General features: G+C 28.8%; 2 protein-coding genes across 2 annotated transcripts in view; one reads left to right on the forward strand and one right to left on the reverse strand.

The window, feature by feature from the left end:
* The window catches only part of LOC100211665 (cilia- and flagella-associated protein 107), a 25,654-nt gene extending 4,041 nt beyond the window's left edge, over window positions 1–21,613 (forward strand). Inside the window, exons 2-4 of the mRNA XM_065799901.1 lie at window positions 15,126–15,239; window positions 15,391–15,571; window positions 21,112–21,613. Of these exons, the coding sequence (XP_065655973.1) occupies window positions 15,126–15,239; window positions 15,391–15,571; window positions 21,112–21,377 (561 nt within the window). The 3' untranslated portion in view covers window positions 21,378–21,613. The remainder of the gene's footprint in view (window positions 1–15,125; window positions 15,240–15,390; window positions 15,572–21,111) is intronic.
* LOC136082068 (uncharacterized) lies at window positions 765–3,333 on the reverse strand. Its single transcript, XM_065800646.1, has 4 exons — window positions 3,063–3,333; window positions 1,803–2,942; window positions 1,467–1,700; window positions 765–1,390 (listed from the first exon to the last, which is right to left on the reverse strand). The coding sequence occupies exons 1-4, from the start codon at window positions 3,331–3,333 to the stop codon at window positions 765–767; spliced, it is 2,271 nt and encodes a 756-aa protein (XP_065656718.1).
* Window positions 21,614–22,305: the final 692 nt, after the last annotated feature.

The raw sequence follows: 22,305 nt of genomic DNA on the forward strand, positions 1-22,305 counted from the left end.
CAATTTTGTTCAAAATTATTGACTTGTAAATTAGTGATTTTTGGAGGTAAAATGAAGACTGTGGCCCAAAATCCCAAGTAAAAAGTTTAATTGTATATCATTATTTCATCTTAGGTCTACTGAAAAAAATTAGATTCATCAATTGTCTCTCTAATACATGATCAAAATTTGCATTTAAAAATGGTGTCTTTTCAGAAAAATTTAAATTTTGTAACAAAAGCAATTAAAATATTTTGTAAAACATTTATTTGAATGAAACATCAGATAGTGTTATTTATTGACTAGTTTAGGATATTTATAGTCATGGGCCAAGGAAGACGCCCTCCCCTCCCACGGGAGGCCCCCACGCTGCCCCCCATCTCCCTAGATTTTTATTTATTTAATTTTTTTTACATAAAATGAATAAATAATAGTTGATTGTTAAAATACATTTTAAAAACATATTTTTTCAGTTTAAGTTTGAGAAACAGTTTATTTGCGTTACTTCAAATCGATAAATACTTACCTCTTATTTCAAAGATCTTTTTACGATTTTAAGTCATAAATTTTAAAACCAAAGATATTAAAACATTTTTAAAACATTTTGATGATCAATATCTTTATGTAGTTTTAGACTAATATAGTCATTGACATAATAAGATGGGAGTGATTTGTGATTTATTTAAACCCCCACCCCTCCTTCTCAGCCTACAATTCAAGAATTTGAAAAAAATAAAAGACATTTTAAATGCAAAATAGGTAAATAAAATAAAAACAAAATTTTTTTAAACATAATTAATTTTTTTTTGTAACCAACAGTTTATATTCTTCAAATCTAAATCAGATATGTTGTATGTACGACCTGATATTGTTCGCGGTGTAGAAATTAGGCATATAACTTCAGAATTGAGCACCCAACACTCATCAGTTCTCATTGGCCAAAAGAAGTTTTTACCTGGTCCTTGTGGATGCATGAATCTGACTTTTATATCAAGCTCACTTACATCTTCAGCAATCCCTACCCACCAAAATCCATCATAAAAACATGCAATATAATCCAATTTTTTAATATTTAATGAAATATCTACATAATGTTTGCTTTTTGGAATAATATCAAATATTTTAGTGCATGCATCAGTACTTATTTTTTTATAACTTATAGTGTTTGGAGCAATTGGAATAAAATTATGATACATCCTTGTGCGAGGAACTGTTCTTCCACCTAAATATCTTTTTTCTAATTGTGCTCGTGTTTGATCAATTTCTTCTTTTGAAAATAACTTAAAATAAATTCCATTTATCTTGGCTTTACAAAAGGAGTACATTAAATTAACATCTAAAATCTGCCCAGTAGTTATTTGTTTTAGACTTTCTTGACATACTAAGTCTTTCTTGACATACAAAGTCTTTACTGTGATGACAAAAATTGATAAAATTTTTAAAATTTTTAAATTGTGCTGCACAACCATCGGAAAAGTATTTCACACTTGATACATCAGGTAGATTTTCTTTGATATATCTAGTTATATCTTCCTGAGTCTTGTAAATAAATCCTGTGTCATGATCAACATCTTCTGAAAGGTAACAAAAAGATTTATGTTTGAGAAGTTTGTTCTCTATAAAATAAAGTACAATTCTATAAAGTGAGCATTGACTTTTGCTCCAGTGATAACTTTTAACCTCATCCTGAACAACATATTGATAGTTTTCAGCAAAATCTCCTAAAATTAAGCATTCGTTTTGGTTAAGATTTTCTTTACAGTTTTTTAAGTATCTACTTTATGTTTTTGCAATATATGAATGAGTGGTAAGGTTGTCAATGCTGTCACATAATAAATCATTAAATTCATCTAGTGGCAATGGCTGTGAAAGTAGTGTTGTACGATCGGTACTCTGCCATTGCTTAAATACTACATCTTCATGCTCATGGTCCATAAACTCCTGCACTAAAAAACTTTTTAACACTTCAATACCAGGGCATTGGTTACATCGATGCAACATACATTCTGCATTTTCAAGAGAGCAAACAATCAATGCCATGAAATCTTTATAACTTTTATTCCACCTAATGGCATCAATGAGAAATTTTGTATTTTGGTGATGTATGCAAACACATACATTGTGGGTACCTGACGCATTAGTTGTAATACACCATTTAGGTTTAAGAGTACAAAATTTTGACAAACTGACTTTGACGTTAGGGTAGTCTTTTTTAAATGCAACATGTAATTCATTAAGATTGAGTAGCAATAATCTTTTTTGAACATGTTGGTTTTTCTTAATACTTACATAATCTTTTTTTCCTGGAATCATTCTTGAAAATTCATCACTTTGATAAAAGTTAATCACTAAATTAACTGTTTCTGGTGAAAGTGGGTTTCCAGTTTTTTTTCCGGGTAATGATAGAATTCCATTCTCATTTTTAACTTTTCTTGCTGTTCGAACAAGATACTCAGACACTTCAAAGTAGCTTGATATCTTTTTACGTGTCCATGATTTTGGTGCGAGTGTTAACATTTGCACCTTATGGCAATAAGAGTCAGTCTCTGAAATTTTATTTTTTATTTCATACATTAAAATGTCTAGAACATGGTCATTGTTAATGTTGTTGTTTAAAATGGGGCTTTTTATTTCTGTTGTTAAAAAAGTTTCTTTAATATTATATGCTAATGAGACCATTTTTGCAACTCTGTCAATAGTGTTCTCAAACTTTTGTTTTGCTACAGGCAATTTGTGTTTTGAAAGACTTTTTAGTTTGACTGGTGAAATTCCAAGCAATTCTATAGTGGTATCTAACTTAATTTTTTTCTCACTTTTGGATTCCCATTCCTCCTGTGAATTTAAATCTTCATCAGTTTCTATTGCTTTTTTGTAACATTTACTGCAGAATTTCCAACCTGGGGTTACATAAACATTATTTTTTTGCAAATAGTTTGCCATGTCTATGGAAATCTTTATATTACCTAAAAAACAAATTTAGTTTTACATGGTTAAAATAACTGAAATTATCAAACATTTTATAAATAATAAATTGTTTTCTTTTAATTTCCATATCAATTCTGATGTAAATAAGGTAAGATTACCTTTTATAGCAATTTTTTTACTTTCCTTGTGTGTTCCAAAAGGATTGCAACCCTTTGTAATTTTTCTCTCAAAATATTTTCCATAGAATTGCTCATGATAACAACATATAATTCTTATTGAACTATATTTTTCCTTTAAATTTGCTCGCCATATTATTTCTTCTTGTTTTTCACAAGGAAGATCTTTAAATTGAACAAAACCTTGTTTTCTTGAAAATCCAGTTTTGTGGCAATGAATGTTAAGACTTTTTCCAATGTCACATTTCTCCATTTTAATTATTTTTATTATTTATTACCTAACAAAATAATATAAAAACTATAAAATTAAAAGTAATTCTTTAAGAAAAGATACAAACAAGTAAATACCTTTAAAAAGAATAAAACAAAACTTATGTTTATTTTTTATATAAAAGGAGGTTTTAAGTCACCAATTTGAAATAATAAAATTTTTTTTTTTTTCATAATTAAAATTAAATTGTATGTTTTTGCATTATTTATTCATTTCATGCAAAAAAAAAAAAATCTAGGAAGATTGAGGGAGGGGCGTAGGGGCCTCCCGTGGGAGGGGAGGGTATCTCCCTTGGCCCATGACTATAAATGTCCTAAACTAGTCAATAAATGACACTATTTGATGTTTTATTCAAGTAAATGTTTTGAAAAATATTTTAATTGCTTTTGTTACAAAATTTAAATTTTTCTAAAAAGACACCATTTTTAAATGCAAATTTTGATCACGTATTAGAGAGACAATTGATGAATCTAATTTTTTTCAGTAGACCTAAGATGAAATAATGATATACAATTAAACTTTTTACTCGGGATTTTGGGCCACAGTCTTCATTTTACCTCCAAAAATCACTAATTTACAAGTCAATAATTTTGAACAAAATTGGATAAATGAGGCATTTCTTGAGATAATCGAATCTTAAGAGTGCTATTTTTGGATTTCTCAAGTTAAAATCTATTAGAGTACCAAATTTTAGGAAATTTCCCCAAGCCATTATGAAGATACTGTATGTCAAAGTTGCTTTGTAGTCACTTCAGAAAATTACTAAAATGCTGAGTCAGCATTATTTCAAGTGACGATATCTCTGGAACCCATTGGTATTTTTAACTAAAATTTTCACAGTTATTTTTTTTTTGATATGGACTGCAAGTGGTGTAAAAATAAACAAATTCTGAGACGTAAGGGTGTCATGGTCTGGATGATTTCATATATTTTTACCCGTTAATCAAAAAATAAAAATTTGACAAATCGTTTTTTCACCTGTCACTTTGTTTTTGCATAAGCCCAACAGTATTAAAATTGCATTTTTCCTTTTGCAGTTAAAAAAATTATGATAGCAAAAAGTGCAACTCTATCAGCTGCTAACTTTGGCATGCTGATGTTTATGAAAGGCAACCATTTCAAAGAAAGGAGCCCTTATCCCAATTGAAGATTTGGGATAAGGGCTCCTTTCGTTTTATTTTTCAAGACTCAAAGTTTAATATTGTTTGTTTTAGCTTTCTTCATATAATTTTTGATAATAAGCTCCTTCACAGTTTTCCAACTACAATTTTTGTCTGTTGAACAAAAATATTGAGTGATTTTTTAAACAGCATGACCATTTTTGATCTTTTAAAATTTTGCAAGCATAATTTGTTTTAAAGATTCAAATTTTATTTTTTCAAACACTATAGCTATTTGTTAAATTTCATTTTTTATTTGTATGTTTAATTTCAGTTTTTTAGAAATTGTGATCAAAATATTCCATTAAGAATTTTTTCAAAATTTTGCGGTTCCAAAGAGCATTTCTTTAATTTAACAATTTAACTTAACCAGAGCATGTATGTATGTATGTATGTATGTATGTATGTATGTATGTATGTATGTATGTATGTATGTATGTATGTATGTATGTATGTATGTATGTATGTATGTATGTATGTATGTATGTATGTATATATGTATGTATGTATGTATGTATGTATGTGTGTATGTATGTATGTATGTGTGTGGATTTGATCTCTTGTTCTAAATATTTTATTTCCTTTATTAATCAAGTTATTAAAGCTGAATTCTATTTGAAATAGTTGCATCTAACTAAGTCCACCAGGTGAACTTATGAGAGAATTTCAGTAGTAAAGCATATTTTATATGAGCATGAATCTGTTTAGTGAAGCAAGTTATTGTAACAGACAAATTTATTTCTGGTTTACTGAATAATATCATATTAAAAACAATCAAATCTGATGTATTTGTTGTGACAAAATAATTGAGATATTTGGAAGTATATAAACTATACATTTCCAGAAAATTTCCCCACTCACCCTAAACTTAATTAGAACCCCTCACCCCCCACACCCATTAACCACTCCACTCACCATTTATTAATTTTTACTTGTTAAGAGTTGTTTCTTATAAGAATGAGGCAAAATCAGCAACTTGAAATAGTTGAGTGAGTGGATTTTTTTGAAAATTTCAGAGATATCTTCAAATCATTTCATAAGAAAAACCTGAAAAAAAAATTGAGTTTTTAAAATATCTGCAACATACTTTTTCACATTACCCAAAACTATTCTAAAGAGCAATCAATGACGCAAATTGTGTACTTTTGAACAGCAAGTCTCTGTTTAATCTAGGGTTATATTAGTATGTTATAAGTTTTTAAGGAAGAAAATCTTTATTTTTACTGTAATTACACTCTAACTGATTAAAAACTCAATCTTAGTCCAAATAGTTATTTCTCAAATTCTTACCTGCTTTAAAAACGATAAAATTTGTGCTAACTTTAAGAAGCGAAAGATCAATGTGCCAACAAGCTATTAAATTATAGTTTTTTGAAAACATTTTATACACCTATATACTTTCAATAAATTAAAAGACATTAATGGGTGGTTTTGCTTTAAAGAAGATATCTTTAATTCAAAAAGACTTTTGACAGTAAAAAAACAACTATAAAAACACTATGAAATCTACAAATAAATCTATAATAAAAAATATTATTTTTTTCTCTACAACATTTGTTTATCATTTCCATGTTGCCTATGCTTAAAACAAAATGCTCCATAAGTCTTTGCTCAGGAATGTTTAATACAGGGTTCATGGCACTCAGGGAAAACCTGGAAAACCAGGGAAAAGTTTTTAAATTCTAAAAAATCAGGGAATACATGGAAAATTCAGGGAACTTTTTTTGAAAATCTTTAAAATCAGGGAAAACTCAGGAAATGTTTTTTAGTTTTATATAAGATTATATGATAGATACAAATTGTTATTTTTGAAAATATATATTTTATATTTTTTTTTCATATTAAACTACTTTTTATTACTTAAAAACCTGAGTGATGTTTTATGTCCTGTTACTTCTCCAACTATGACCTCTTCATATAAGAAATCTTTCTGCTAGATTGTAAATCTTGTATGCTTATGTATAAGTATAGCCCATCCTGTAACATCAATATTGCAGTCAAATTTAAATTTACTTTCAGTAACTATCGCTTTGGTATCAATTCCTTTGACAGATTTGGAGTTAGATGAACAAATAAGCAAATCAGGATGATGTAATAAAATTGAATCCATTGATGTATGTTTGATTTGGGTGCTGTGTGCATTTTCATTCTTATGGTTTTGAAGGTCAGCTTCTGTATCAAAAGACATAAGACACGACGACTCACTGCAGTAGACACCAGAGTTATCTTTTTATTTCTTTTGATTTCTATTTGCTCTAAAAATTTCTCCACCATTAAAATCTCTGTTAAACCAGAAACGAATTATAATCCTAAAAACTGAACTGTTTTACCACAATTAAAGTATTGCCATAGCGCCATTCCATTATCGTTATATGAACTGATATTCGTTATCTTGCTATCATTAACTGATTTTAACTTGTCAATTTCAACCACTAGTATGTTTGAATCTTTTGAACCTCCAAAAAACAAAATTCCTTTTTAATACCCTGGACGGATGTATAATTATTACCAGCGTAGATATATGCATTAATTTATCTCTTAGCAACAGCACTTTCCTGATCACATTGGTCCTTACCTTTTTGTGGCTCATTGTAATCATATCTTAAGAGAGGCATACGCCTTTCACCTTGCAAATATAAAACAACGTTTTGGCAACTGAGTTAGCTGAATAGTACCCTAAAATAAAAACAGATAATGATTTATAAACTCTCTCTTGTGTCTTGTACATCCTGATCACTTTTTTGTATTATTGTGTGATATACTCTTTTCTTTAAGTCGCCAGCATCATTTTTGTAAAAAAAGCAGTCAATATGGATTGACACACCTTTCTTACCAAAATAGATTTCTGTCCTTCTCTGAACCCAATAGGAAGTATTTTTGAGACCAATCACTTAACCACAAGCTGGTCTCTTTGTTAATTTGGTTCATACCATACTCTTTGGTCTTGTTTTTTGCGCAAGAATATGCTTCATCCAAGAATATATAGATTCAATACTTTTAAGAGTATCGTATTTAAGTTCTTCTTTCTCTTCATTTTGGTTATATTCTGGACTAAATTTTCAATCATCTCTAGACATTCTGCTTGTAATGTGCAGTCATGACACTTTTCTGTTTTTCTAATATGCCATTTTACAAGGCTTAAATCTGGAGTGCTTGTCGCTAAGAACTCATTAACATTTTCTGAAGAAAAAGAGCTTTTTGGAGACACTAAATTAAGTAGGATCATTCTCTATTTGGTCATGATTTAGAAACATGCTGTCTCTGTGAATTCTGCACAGCTGATAAGATATTGGAAAAGAACCAGAAAAACATTTATTATTATTTTCATACTGGTCTCTTGTTGCTTTTCGGAGATCTATTTGTTTGTCTGTTCCCTTATTTGTCGGAGGAGCTTCATGGCATGGATGTAAAGCAAAGCAAAGCGTTGCTTTGGTATATACCAGTATCTGCTATACTTATGTTTGTGAAAAGCATATAACTTGCTCATTACTTAGTTCTCCATGTATTTGCAATTCAATAAAAGGTTTTTGGTAAAACCATCAGCAAACACTTGTGTTAACTTGTTGCATTTAAATAATCCAGTTAGTCTTGATCTTAAATGTTCCCCACATGAACCTTCAGAAAATAAGCAGCATACTGTATAATCAACATTATTATGTCCAGTTATGTTATCAATGATTGTTTTATTTTATTTCGACTCTGAATCAAACTCTTATATCACTTCAGTTCAAACTCTTCAATCACTTCAATTCATTTTCTTCACTTTAAAAATTTCATGTAAACTAATATTACATAACAAATCACAAATATCCCATTAAAAATATCATTAAAAAACCTCTTAACATATTTATAAAAAATATTAATTATTATTTAATAACTTACAAATATTCTTAATTAATTAAATAATGATATTTAGTTAAGAATAGGGTTGAGAGGGGTCCTGCAAAAGGAGAACATGTCCTCCTTTTTCATACTTTGTCCCCTGTCCAGTAGACGTAGCTAAAAACATTTAAAATGTCTTTTTAATATTTGTTGTTCGATGAAACGGCAAAGAAATTTAAAAAAATTTAAAGATCTATTCTTTTTTTAATTAAAACATTTTTAGCTCAGCGCATTTTGTCTATGTCACTTTTTGCACCTATAACAACAACAGCACTTAAATTGAATTTCAACTTTTTTATAAAAATGAATTCAATTTCTACCAAGAGAAAATACAAGTTATCAAGTACTATGAAAACAAACTATTCATGCTTTGCTGAAGAGCGCAACAAAAATGAGGCAAAGTGTACAATTTGTGATAGTTACTTGTCTGTCACTAAAAAGGAGCTACTGACCTAGAACGAAACAGTGAGAAACATAAAAACCTAATCAAAGTTCAGTATCATTGATTAAAGTGACAAACTTTTTCAACCTAAAAAGTCACCTAAAAGATATTGCAAATAGCCCACCCAGCTGAAGCAACTTTAGCATTTTATACAGTTTGTCATCATCAGTCTTAAAACGTGATGGCATTGAAACTGTTGTTTTGATAATATTCAATATTTTTCTATGTACACAGTTAGAACAGAAGCTTTAAAAGATTTATGCCAATATGAGAACATTAGCTTTCATTAACTACTCTATCACTCTAAAATTAGATGGTTAAGTTTGTTTCCAGTTGTTAAAAGATTGCTGAGGTTATTTGATGTTTTGAAAATATTCTTTTTTTCTGTAGATCAACCACCTGTTACATTAAAAATATTTTTTGAGAATAAGTTTTCAGAAGCTTAGTTTTTGCATTCCTTGATGTTTCTCTTTCAACTAAATATTGCAGCAATTGAAAGGAAAGAAATCCCAGTTTTAGAAGATATAAGCCTTCTTCACTCTACCATGGAAGTTTTAAAAGACTGTTTAAATAAAAAGTTCCTATCGATTAATGTCAAAGATATATTAAGAAAGCCTAAAGAAAGTGACAGAGAGGAAGATTATAAATGGCATAAGTTAAGCTAGTGCATGAAGCATGCATTCTTTATTTAAAAAAGTGGTTGAAACCTTTTAATGAGTTTTAGTGCTTTGGTTAAATGCATTTAAATAAAGTAAAAGACAGCACATTTGATTACCTCTTGGTATGCATTTTATACCTGAAAGAAAAAAAATATTATTTTGGATGATGTACAATTGTTTGACTAATACTGTTCTCTTGAACCATTTGTGCAAGGCAAAAATGAGCAGTTTTTTGAAATACCCTTGCATGAATATTGGGTTTTATTTTTTAAAACTTGTCCAAATGCAAGTTGCTTCTCAGAAATGCTTAAAGTTTGTGAAGTATTCTTCTGTATCCCAGGACACAATAGAAATACTGAAAGAATTTTCTAATTGATTAAAGCTCAATGAATGAAGGAAAGGAACAGACTTTAATAAATCATTCAGACTCTGTAAAGCATAAATCATTCAGACTCTGTAAAGAGCATCGTTCTCACCAAGTATAATTTAAAGAATCTTACCTTCAAACAGCTTTATAACTATAAGATTGCTAACAAAAGTCTTCTGCGTAAAGTTGGCTCCTCCAAGAAATATGATATTTGACAAATAGATTAGTGTAAATAATCTAATATACTATAACACTGTATACCTGAACATTGCATTCTTTTTTTAATTGAAAAATATTAATTGCAATTGTAATTTGGAGAAAATTACCCAAATTTGCAACATTTGGTTAAATAGATGTGTAGCCCAGAAAAAAAACAATTAAAGATAATTTAAAAACTCGTTTAGATATTTATTGTTGTTGCAGCAATTTTGATATTTTTCCGTTTTTATTATTATTTAATAATAATTTATAATATTGGCAATTTACTCAGTGTCTTTGTACTGTAACATATATTGTTCTTATATAACATTAACGGATATTATACTTTGTTGTTTATTCTTATCTGTTGTCAGTACTGTGGCTAGAGGGTCAAAGTTTTATTAAAAAACCCCACTATAAAAAAAGGCAATAGGGGCCCCACAATATCAAAAACCTTCCATTAGGTATTACTAAAATTAGGTATGTCCTTCTTTCGGCTTTTCTATGTCCTCTTTTAAGTGACCGTGCATTTGGCAACCTTAATTAAGAATATTTGTAAATTTATAGAAATCATAAACCACAAAAATGCCAAAAATATCCTTATACTTTGCACAACTTAGATGTTGAATTATAAGTAACCACTATGTGGGATTTTTCATGAATTGTATCATAAAAAATAGCGGACTATTATATTATATATGTATAATGTTAAATTATACATAATAATAAAAATATATTATAGAAATGGTATTATAAATATTATAGTAATATGTACACTAATAAAAAAATTAAGGTAATTATTTTTATTTTTTAAAGGTATTAAATAATTTAATTTAAATTATAAATCTACTTTTTTATAGCTTAAATAAGTAATATATTTGAATTCAGGGTTCCTAAAGAAACTAATTTCAAATATTAAACAGCTACCAAAGACCAACCAAAATAGAAAAATTTGATTTATTAAATAGCTACTGATTCTAACAGCAGTTTATTTTTCCTGTCGAAAGTTATTTTTTATTAAAGATATCTTCATTTAGACACAACCACCCATTGAAGTCTTTTAATTTATTGAAAGTATATAGGTCATATTCAAAAAACTACAAGTCAATAGCTTGTTGGCACATCGATCTTTTGCTTCTCAAAGTTAGCATAAATTTTATGGTTTTTAAAACAGGTGAGGTTTTGAGACATAATTTTTAGACTAAAATCGAGTTTTAAATCAGTTTGACTGTAATTGCAGTAAAAAAACTTAATAACATACTAATATAAGCCTAGATTAAACAGAGACTTGCTGCTCAAGCGTACAGAATTTGCATTATTAAATGCTCCTTGAGGTAGTATTGGGTAATGGGAAATAATATGTTGCAGATATTTTAAAAACTCAATTTTTTTCCTTAATGTATAAAAATTGGTATTATATTTGTTTGTAAAAATTCAGCACTTCTCATTTCAAACAACTTTTTTAACTTCATGAAGTTGCTACATCGAAACATGGAAAACTTTGAAAAATGTCAACGTTTTATGAAACTTCAAACCACAATAACTTTTGAACTGCTTTGAATTATGGTCTCAAATTTTTGGGGTTGTTTTATGAAATGATTTAAGATATCCTTGAAATTTTCAAGAAAATTCAATAACTCAACTAATTCAATTAACGTTGTTCTTATAAAAAATGACTCGTAACAACAACAAATTTATATTTCAAAACTAAAAATTTTTAAGGCCAGTGTAAACTGGCCTTAAAAATTTGAATATTTATACATATATCAGTCACTGATTAAAATAAAAACTTTCACTGTAATCAGGCTTTAAAAATCTTGTAAATCTCTATTTCATTTGATCGCAAACTACATTAGAATTAAATTGTTTTATGTGTGTTCTGTAAAAAATATTAATTTGGATTTACAAGGTTCAATTTTAAGCTGAAGATAAATTGAAAATAAATCTAAGAAAAATTCTCACTCACTCTTTTATTAACCCTCTCCTCCCCTTACTCTCTGTTTATTAGATCTGAAATATAATTAATTAATGAAATTAATTAGTTTTATTTCGGTTTTAGTTCAGAATTTAATTGATGAAACACAGAATTTAATAGAATGAAAAAAGTTTGGGAAAGTATAATGGATACTCTTTTTTGTAGAATATACTTGAAATTTATCTTATATATATATATATATATATATATATATATATATATATATATATATATATATATATATATATATATATATATTTAAATTATGTTAGTGTATTTTACAAATAGAGTGCTCAATGTTCTTAAAGAACAGAGCAATAATAAATTAGTAAAAAACACTTATCTAACTTTTTTCTTCTACTTGAAGTTTCACCATTGCTGGATCATCAGGAAGAGTCAAATAGAAGAGTCAAGTAGAAGAAAAAAGTTAGATAAGTATTTTTTACTAATTTATATATATATATATATATATATATATATATATATATATATATATATATATATATATATATATATATATATATATATATATGTATATATTTTTTAAACATCTTTGTTTCCAACAAGGCTGCAAGCAACCACTAATTATAGTTAGAAGTTACTGGAAGAGAAAAGATTAAGGTTTTAGAGTAAGATAACAATTGACAGACAACTTAAAGGATTGCAAATTATATGAATCAGAAAAGCAAGATGAAGGAAACAAATTCCAAAGAACTGATGTTCAAGGAAAAAAACTAGACGAATAAGAGTTTTTGGAGCACTTAGGTACAGTCACAGAAAAAGGATAAGACTTAGTTGAATGATGAGTACCATGAGAATGAATTTTAGTAGATGGCACAAGTGAAGCTAGCTCTTTAGAGCAGTGCTCATTATAATATTTGTAGAAAAGAGAAAGAGAAGCAACATTACGATGATGTGATAATGGTTGGAGGTTGGCTGCAAGAGCAAGTCCAACAATGTTTACAATGCGTTTTTGCACCTTGTCTGAAAGAGAAAGGGCATCATTATAAGATCCGCCCCCGATTTGGCAATAGTATTCAATACAAGGCCGGATATGAGATTTATAGAGATAGAATCCGGAGTTAGAAAATGTTGAGCTCGATAAAGAGATGCAACCTTAACAGATGCTATTTTTGCAATGGGTTTGATATATGGTTTCCAAGAAAGATCGGTAAGTAAGAGTTAATCCTAGAAGGTAAAGGGTAGATGACTCATCGAGTACATTACCGTTCATAAATATAGGGAGATCTAAACTATTGCGATAATATAAAAAAGAGTTTTATTTTCTTATATTCAAATAAAACTCTTTTATTTTTAAATAAAAGAGTTTTATTTGAATTAAAGTTCACCAGCCACTGTGAGTGCCATGCTGTAGTAGAAGTGAGGTCCTTTTCAAACTCAAATGCCCCCTCGAAGCAATCAAAGAGTGTTGGCTTCTTATCATGACAAGAATAAATGGTAGTATCATCAGTGAACAATGCCACCTTAGATGTGAGAATATCTGGAAGATCGTTAATGTAAATTAAAAAGAGAATTAAGAGAGAATTAAGAAAAAGTGAATATAATACTATAGTGCATACATTTACTAACTTTTTTTTCTGCTTAAAGTCCATACCATTTTTTGCAAAAAAAAAAAAAAAAATTTATTATGAAAAAGATTTATCATTGCTCTAACTAAACTCCATTGACTGAAGTTTGGGTTGCATGTTCTCCCTATATTAGTTAATGTTTATGTAACCCCCATCCCTCCCCTCACACATAATGTGTGTGCATTATTGATATAAAAAGCTATATTATTATTAGATTTTTTAAACTAAATTTCATTTTACTAAATTTGTTAAATAGACATAAGTATAAACTAGTTAAATTATTGATATTATTAAACAATTATCATGCCTATGTTTGCTTTAATAAAAGTAAAAAAATTAATTTTTAAAATGTACAGCCAAAATCATTGTGGCTGTGCATAAAAAGTGCTTTGTGTATTGTATAAGTATCTTTAAAAACAAAGAAACTTTTACTGTGAATATTAAACAATAAGAGAAAATTTATACATTTATGCAACTGTATATAGAATGAATTTTTAAATTATTAGTATTTTATATTAAAGTATATAAATAACTCTATAAAATGCATATCAATAAATGCCAAAGATTAAAGATTTTAAAATTTTGTGTCCTAATACTTTAGTAGTCCCAAGTTCATTATATCTGTGAAAATCTTTTTCTCCATCATCATTTTTGTATAAAGCAATTTGTATTGCAGATTTTCAAGAATTTGATAAAAAAATGTTAGTATTATCCTAACATCTTTATCTATAGAATCAAATAAATGCATTATAAATCATAAATAGTTTTTATGTCTATTTATTCACAGTCAAATTAATTTAAACTTGAAGTACCATGTTTTGAGGATAGTTCATAAATAATTTTGATTACTTAAAAGTTTTGCTTATTAGAAGTTAACAAATGAAAATGAACAACATGTTTAGTTATGTTATAAAAAAAAAAAAATTACTTGAAGAAAAATCATTTAAAATGATGTCAATATCATACAACAAAATTGAAATAACAAAACTGTAAATAAATAAAGGTGTTTGTATAACTAAATATAACATAATATTTAGGTGGCATTTCATATATCATAGCTGAAGCAACAAGCAAGTATTCCTTGCCTAACAGTTTGTTATATAAGAAAGTTGAGAAATTAAAAGTGCAAGAAAAAAAGAAAATGTTGTGGCATTGAAAAGAAGCAAATTAATTTTTAAATTATACTCAGCAACTTTAACTCTAAATTGATTTAGTAATATTAGGCATATATATATATATATATATATATATATATATATATATATATATATATATATATATATATATATATATATATATATATATATATACATATATATACATATATATGTATATATATATATTTATATATAAATATATTTATATATTTATATATAAATATATATATATATATATATATATATATATATATATATATATATATATATATATATATATATATATATATATACATACATACTATTATTATTATTGTTATTATTAATTTATTTTTTGTTTTTTAGTTTCATAGATCCGAAAAGCCATTTGAATTGAGTACACATCAAGCTGATTTCAAAAAATATCTTAACTTTTTACCAGAGAATAAAGCAAGACAAACTGCTTCAATTCGAAATGATGTAAAAAAAATGATGTATTATTATTTTTCAGTTCAACTTAAACTTGATACAATTTTCTTTCCTTAAAAAAATCAATTAAAAGAACAAATTTTAGTTTATATTTTTGATAATGTTTTCTTTCTATTAATTGTTTTACATATTGTTATACTAGGGACTACCAAAAGAATTAATCTTTTCCCACCATGGAAATTGCTATTCTAATAATATGATTTCTTGGTATGATCAATGTATAAATAATCGAGAAGAGCATGAATCCAATTTACCTAAACTTCGATCCTGGGATGGAAAAACCTGCTCTTGGGAGCCTGAAAAAAGTGATAGACCTTTACAAGGTAATGGAATGTGCTATTGAATTAAAAAAGCTAGATTTTTTACTGAATTTAGAAAAAGTTGTTTTACAAAAAGATTTTGAAGTTCTCAGCATAAGAGATAAAAATGTTTGAATTTTATTTTGTGGTTGTAATCATTAGTATTAAAGTTGCCACTTAAAGTTGGTGGCACTAAAAGTTGGTGGAACTAAAATTTGGTGGGATTTTTATCGAACTATACCTGTTATTTTACTTTTCTTTAACAAAAACTTAAACTTTTATAGATATAAAAGTTTTATAGACATTAATGTTTTATAGATGTAAAAGTTTTATAGACAAGGTTTTTTATAGAACTCTAAAACACTTAAAAGTAACAAAATAAAATATAAGGTATGTTCCAAAACCAAAAATCAAATAATAAAGACAAAACCATTTAAATTTATCAAGAAAATAAGTGTGCAAGTTTAACTTATAGATTTTAATTCAAAAGATCTTTGAGTTGGGAATTATAGTTGACAATAACAATGCTATTAAGAATTAATTAAATAAATAGAAAAAACATAATTTTTAATGTTTGCTTGGCAAAATTGATAGAAAACGAAGAAATTATTTAATTTTTTTAGATCATTGGTTTTAAAAAAAGCATTGTGTTGTTTGTTGAAGTTTTTGTTTCAATGTTACATTTTAAAAGAGTTTTTTTCTATTTATGATAAAATAAGATCTGTTTTTTATTTATGATAAAATAATGCAATGTTGTTCAGTTGCTTAAGATGCATACCAGTTTCTCTTCATTGTTTAATGAGCTACACTTTTTGTAAATATAATTTTTTTTTTGTTCTTAAATACAAATACCACCACATATGCATGTCAACTTGTACATATCAGTAATGTTGGGTGTTATATGGATTATATTGGGTATAATATAGATTTTCGGAGCCTCTTTATGGTTTTTAAGTTTGTAAAGGTAGCAAAAATTACTTTGACACTACAAGTTTAGATATAAATCTTACCATAGAGGTTTACAATTACTATGAGTAGACATTATTATAACCGAATTCTGAATAATTTATAAATTTGATCGATTATGTAAATGTAAATTATTCAACAAACACTTTAGAGTTTCAATATTTTAATTTTTTTAATTTTGTATGGTTTAGCTTATCTGATAAGTCATGGAAACATATTTTATAAATATTTATTTCTTATCATTTTTCCACTAACTTATTAACAAATATCAAATAGTTTTAGTTACTAAAAATAATCAACGTTATTGTTTTTGATCATCATAATATTATCAAATACAAAAAAAACACAGACAAAGAACAGCAGTGACATAGCTAGGGTTTCTGGCGTCAAGGGCAATGCTGAAAATTGGCGCCCCCTGAACCAGACATGAGAACTAAAAAAAAACACTTAATGATTCCAAGTATATGACAATTTTTTATAAAAATAAATGCAAATGCTAATCATAATGCAAACTCAATTTAACTCATGGTTCATGTGAATTAGTCATTGAAAGTGACAGATGGTCAATCAGATCCAATAATCAATAACTATTTATAAATTATAATTTGATCTTTCTAGCTTTAGCTTTAGCTGCAGCAAATTTATATATTATGTCGTCAAAGTCTGTTGATTCTAGAGTTTCTCTTTCGATGCTAAGGATTGCCAAATCAACAAGACGTTGTTGCCCCATTGAAGCTTGTAGATATGAAAGAATAAGCTTCAACTTGCTGAAGGAACGTTTGCAACTGGCTATTGAAACTGCAGTTGTGAGCAAGATTTGTAATGCGATACGTAATTTTGGAAAAACATCATCTCCGTATGACAAAATAAATGAAAGTAATTCCAGTGGAGTTATTGGTATTGGACCCCCACGAGATTTAAGCAGCATCTGACTGTCTGCGATTTCAGTAAATAATTCTGCTCCACTGATATCTGTACTGTAAAAGTTTCCCAGATCCAAACAATGTTGCTGCAAACTTTCTTGATTTTCATCACCATCTCTCTTTAGCAATAATCTCACATCAAGCAAGAATCCAAATTTTTTATTGAGATCATTTAATCGTCTAAAGTGAGTTGTTAGTTCTTGTTGGAAACAATCCAATATCATTTTCATAACTCTGCTAACTTCATCTTCAGCGGAGAGGCCACTCTCCAACCCTTTCACCTGGTATTATTCGCTGTCGCCTGACTCTCCTCTTAACTTCAATTCCCCATTCCATACATCTGCCTTTCCTATACTCAATTGCATTTTTGCACAAATGATCACAAAATTCTTTGAGATAATTTTCCAATATTTCCATATCGGATGCTGCATCTTTAAAGTTCATTGTGGGATCTTGTAGTCGTTTTTGAATGCGGTCTACTTTTTCAAGAATGTTGTTCCAGAAATGAAGTAAAACAATGAAACTAAATTGCAGAATATTTTGAAGTAAAGTTACAGCTTCATTACTTGTATCCATCGTCTGGCTTATGTCATCTGAAAGACTTTTAAGAAGTTCAACCAATTCAGTGACTCCTTCAGAAATTGCTTTAACAGCTTCTGCTTTTGCACTCCATCTGGTTTCTGCTTCTCGTTTAACAGTGAACTTAACAGCATTTTTCAATTGCTCCCATTGCAGAGTCGAACAAGAAAAAAACAGATAAATGCTTTCAACTGACTATAGGATCTATTTTAGCAGCATGAGCTCCAACCAAGTTCAAACTATAGTTATCACAGTTACAAACAATGCTCGAGGATTTCGGTCACATATTCGTTGTTGAAGCCCAGAGATATGTCCTGTTATCACAGCAGCGTTGTCGTAACATTGGGATCTACAATCTGCCAGTGGTAGGTTGTCTGATTCAAGTTTTTCAGTAATAACAGTTTCAAGAGTTGCTGCATCTTTGGCATGGATTTTAATGTATCCAAGAAATGACTCTGATCACAACATTCTTGGTAACAAAATCAATGTCCACAAATCTTATTACTTCGGATAACTGCTCTCAATGTCTCAGATCAGGAGTCGAATCAAGTAAGATACCAAAATTACTTACTTCTTTTGATTCTGGTGAGGAGCTTATCTCTAACAGTACAAGCAAGTAGGTTGATGAGTTCATTTTGAATGTCTGGAGACAGATAAGAGACGGACCGTGGATTTTCTTTAGCATGCTGTAGATGGTTTGCAGTGAGAAAGTCATACTCAGCAAGGAGTTTCAAAAGGGCAAGAAAGTTTCCAATATTGGCTCCTTCATCAGCAGTACTAAATTTTTCTCTATGACCACGTAAAACCATGTTCTGAGAAGAAAGAACTTTAATACAAGAAAGAATTCTTTCTAAGATATTTCGCCAGTGTTGCTTTTCAGATTCATTTTGGGCTTTGAGCTCTGAATCTATTCCTTTTCTATAAATTATTCTTCGTTCAGCTTCTTTCCATATAGTAAATGATTTGCGGTGACAGAGACTGTTCTCATGATCTTTTAATTGTTCTGTGTGTCTCCAGTTAGTGAATTCACCAGCTGATTCAAAAGAAGATTGTGAATTTGAACCACATCGAGTTCATTGAACGTCCTCCTGAGTTAGCAACAAAAAGGTCCATTCTTGTTTTGAAATAATCCGTGAGCTGTGAGCTCAGTTCTAAGACTTGCAACATGATAGGTCGCTGTGTTGTTTGGTCAAATTCTAAAAAGCCAACATCAAGAAATGACAATACAGCAGGAATAGGAAGATCTTCAACTATTTCTTTATTTTTACCGTCACTGTCATTATTAGGATCAGATTGCGGGCATTTTCACCTCCTTGGTCCATTAAGTCTTCTTCATTTTCCGCAAACAATTGATAAATGCCTTCATCTCTGCTGTCATCTTCAGATTCTGATTCAGTATGTTTCAGTATGCTGTCATCTTCAGATTCTGATTCACTTTCTGCATCATCTGTTTTCTCTTTCTTTGAATATAGAAACTTGCTCATTAATTCTTTGGACTTTAATGCCTCTTTCTCATCATTTTTTTGTTTTTTTCGACGCTGAACCCCACTTAGTTTGTGTTTTGGCATTTCTGAATTCGAAAAAAAATATTGTGATGATTAGGATTAGTTTCTCTACTTAAATATTATAAAATTATAATTTGTAGATTTTAAAATCGTTGTAAATTAAAGGCTGAATTCTCGCAGTCGAACTCGTTTACATTTATCATACATTCTTGTGGTCTTAACTGCTTTAAACAATATATATATTATGCGGTAGTGGTGTAGTGGTAGTGCGCTCGCTTCATAAGCGAGAGGTTCCGAGTTCGATCCCCACCACGTCCCTGGTAGTACCGCGCTAAACTTGTTTCTCCGCGCAGCGGCCTTGTTCGTCAAGGTTCGTGTTTCGGAGTTATAGATTTGAGGTTCGTGTTTCGGAGTTATGGAGTTGAGAGAGGGTTATAACCACAATTAAGTAGCCTCCTCATCTGTAGTGGCCTTCTGGGCCTTGGGGAGGTGAAATAACAAAAATATATATATATATATATATATATATATATATTCTATGTATAGAAGACGCGTTTGACTCCGAGAATTCCGCCTTTAATCTTTTAGTCACGTTTAATGTTTGGACGTGAACGATAATGCTGTACAACGATTTAAGTGTTGAAATAGTGTCATTTTAGATTGTGCAAACTCTCAAAATTGTATAACTCAGTTTTAATACGTTATTAACACTTATCTTTCGCATTGATAATTTTAGTTTAACTGAAATGTTTATATTTCATATTGATTTATATTTAAATATTTATATTAAAAACTTATAAGTTTCACCGTAATTTTAAGTTGAGTTTGTATTACTAATACATATGTTTGCAATGCTAGCTCAAACATGTTCGAATTTGAACGTTCGAACTTTAAGCCAAAATTTCAACATTCAGGTTCGAGCTTTTTTCTCTTTAAAGTTCGAACTTTCAGAAAAAATGCCTTTACGGTCATTTCGATAAATACAGCTGAAATATAAATACAAATTAGTGTTTTAAAATTTGTTACGTTTTTTGAAAACAATGTTCTTTCCTTTTTGATTTATTTGCAGCTATTTAAATTTTAGAAAAACAGTGTCTGACCACTCTAAAAATACAAACAGAATAACGTTACGTGTTAAACCATTGCAATTCAGAATGTGTCAGTTTTTTTCCCGTTAAAAATTAAATGAACAGTAACCATTTGACCACTGTTTATTTACGTTTTGAAAAAAATAAAAATTAAATAAAAAGTAAAAATAAAACATGGCTACTTTTAAAGACGTCAGCACATTTAGAAGATCTGAGGTTTGGGATTATTTTAAATTTTCTTGCTTGTTACTGGTGGTTTGGATTCTGGCTGACTGGCTCTTGTTCTTGAACTTGCTCTTTAATTCAGCTGTGTTACTGTTAGTCACTAAGCAGGTGTTGGCTCTGGATCTGAGTTGTGAATTCGTTTACTTTTATTATTTTTTCGCCTCTTTGGCGCCCCACCCCAGAGTGGCGCCCAGAGCGACCGCCCTACCCGCCCCTCCCTTGCTACGCCTTTGAAGAAAAGACAAATAAACTTTAAAAAAATTACTTTCCTTTCTTAGGACGAGCAACAAATTTTGGACTTCTTGACGACATGAAAGCAGAGTGGAAAAAAAACTTTGCAAATCTAAATAGTGCTGGTTCTACCTACAAAAATGCATTCCGTTCCTATCCAAATAATGAAATGAATTTTAAACGTTATGCTACAAAAAGGTGTTTATCAAGCCATTTTCCAAATGACAAGGTCAACAAAAATTTACTTTTTCGTAATCAACACAGGAATATGTTAGCAGAATATTTTCAGAATCCCGAACTTGCGACGAAGTAAATTGTATGGTTATTTTATATATTTGTCTAATACTTTTATATAATTTTGAATGGTTAAAAACTTTCCTCGAACATCATTACGTTTTTTAACTTTTAGAGAATTTTTACGTATTTTCTATGAAAGCCACACATTCCTAATATTTTTTTTGCGTGTGTTTCTTAATGTATATTTTTTATAAATGAAGAATTTATTTAATATAGTGTATAATATTTTTTGACTTTATTGTTTTAACTAAATGTTTTGTTGTTATTTTACTCCAGGAAGACCTGACGGTCTTTTCACGGAGCATCCCAGTAGCATATTTAACAAGGAAGTAAATGCAGTTTTCCTTACTAATGTCGCTTATATAGCTAGTGCAGACATTGAAGAATCTCTATGTTCTGAGGTTATTGCTCTAACCGCTGCGCCACGGCTGCAGTTTATGAAGTGGTTAAACATCAGTACTGTGATTTAGATAAAATTTATATTGTAATTATTTAATAATTATTTAGATAATTTTACATCTAATTGATAAATTAAATCACTATTTTCTATAAATCAACTAATTTTAATCGTATTTTTGAAATTTTTCAGTTTTTTGATCTCTGTTCATATAAATATATATTTTTTTATTTATTACACAGCGCAACAAAAAATACGTCACTCTTAGAGCTTTTCTATAGTAATTCTCTTTAATAATCTGATTTCAAATATTTTTTGTCACCTCTCGTTATTTTGATTTAAAGGTTTATCTGTTTATCTATAATTACTATATATTTATTCAAAATTGCAAACTATCCGCAGACTCGTTTTGCTATATTTGTGGTAACTATATTGGGTCAAAACATCAATTATTGCCTAGGACCAAGCTATGGACTGAATATGCTGCGTACTTTGGAATCAAAATAGGTGATCAGGACAAGGAATGGGCTCCTCATGTGTCATGTGG

The sequence above is a fragment of the Hydra vulgaris genome, chromosome 06 (assembly GCF_038396675.1).
Source record: "Hydra vulgaris chromosome 06, alternate assembly HydraT2T_AEP".
NCBI lineage: Eukaryota > Metazoa > Cnidaria > Hydrozoa > Anthoathecata > Hydridae > Hydra > Hydra vulgaris.

What these genes read in the sequence shown, in the direction of transcription:
- LOC136082068 (XM_065800646.1), bottom strand. Translation starts at nt 3,333, where the DNA reads ATGGAGAAATGTGACATTGGAAAAAGTCTTAACATTCATTGCCACAAA. An exon ending in TAAAAAAATTGCTATAAAAG is followed by an intron (nt 2,943 to 3,062) that starts GTAATCTTACCT and finishes TTTGTTTTTTAG; the next exon opens with GTAATATAAAGATTTCCATA. An exon ending in AAATCTACCTGATGTATCAA is followed by an intron (nt 1,391 to 1,466) that starts GTGTGAAATACT and finishes TTGTCATCACAG; the next exon opens with TAAAGACTTTGTATGTCAAG.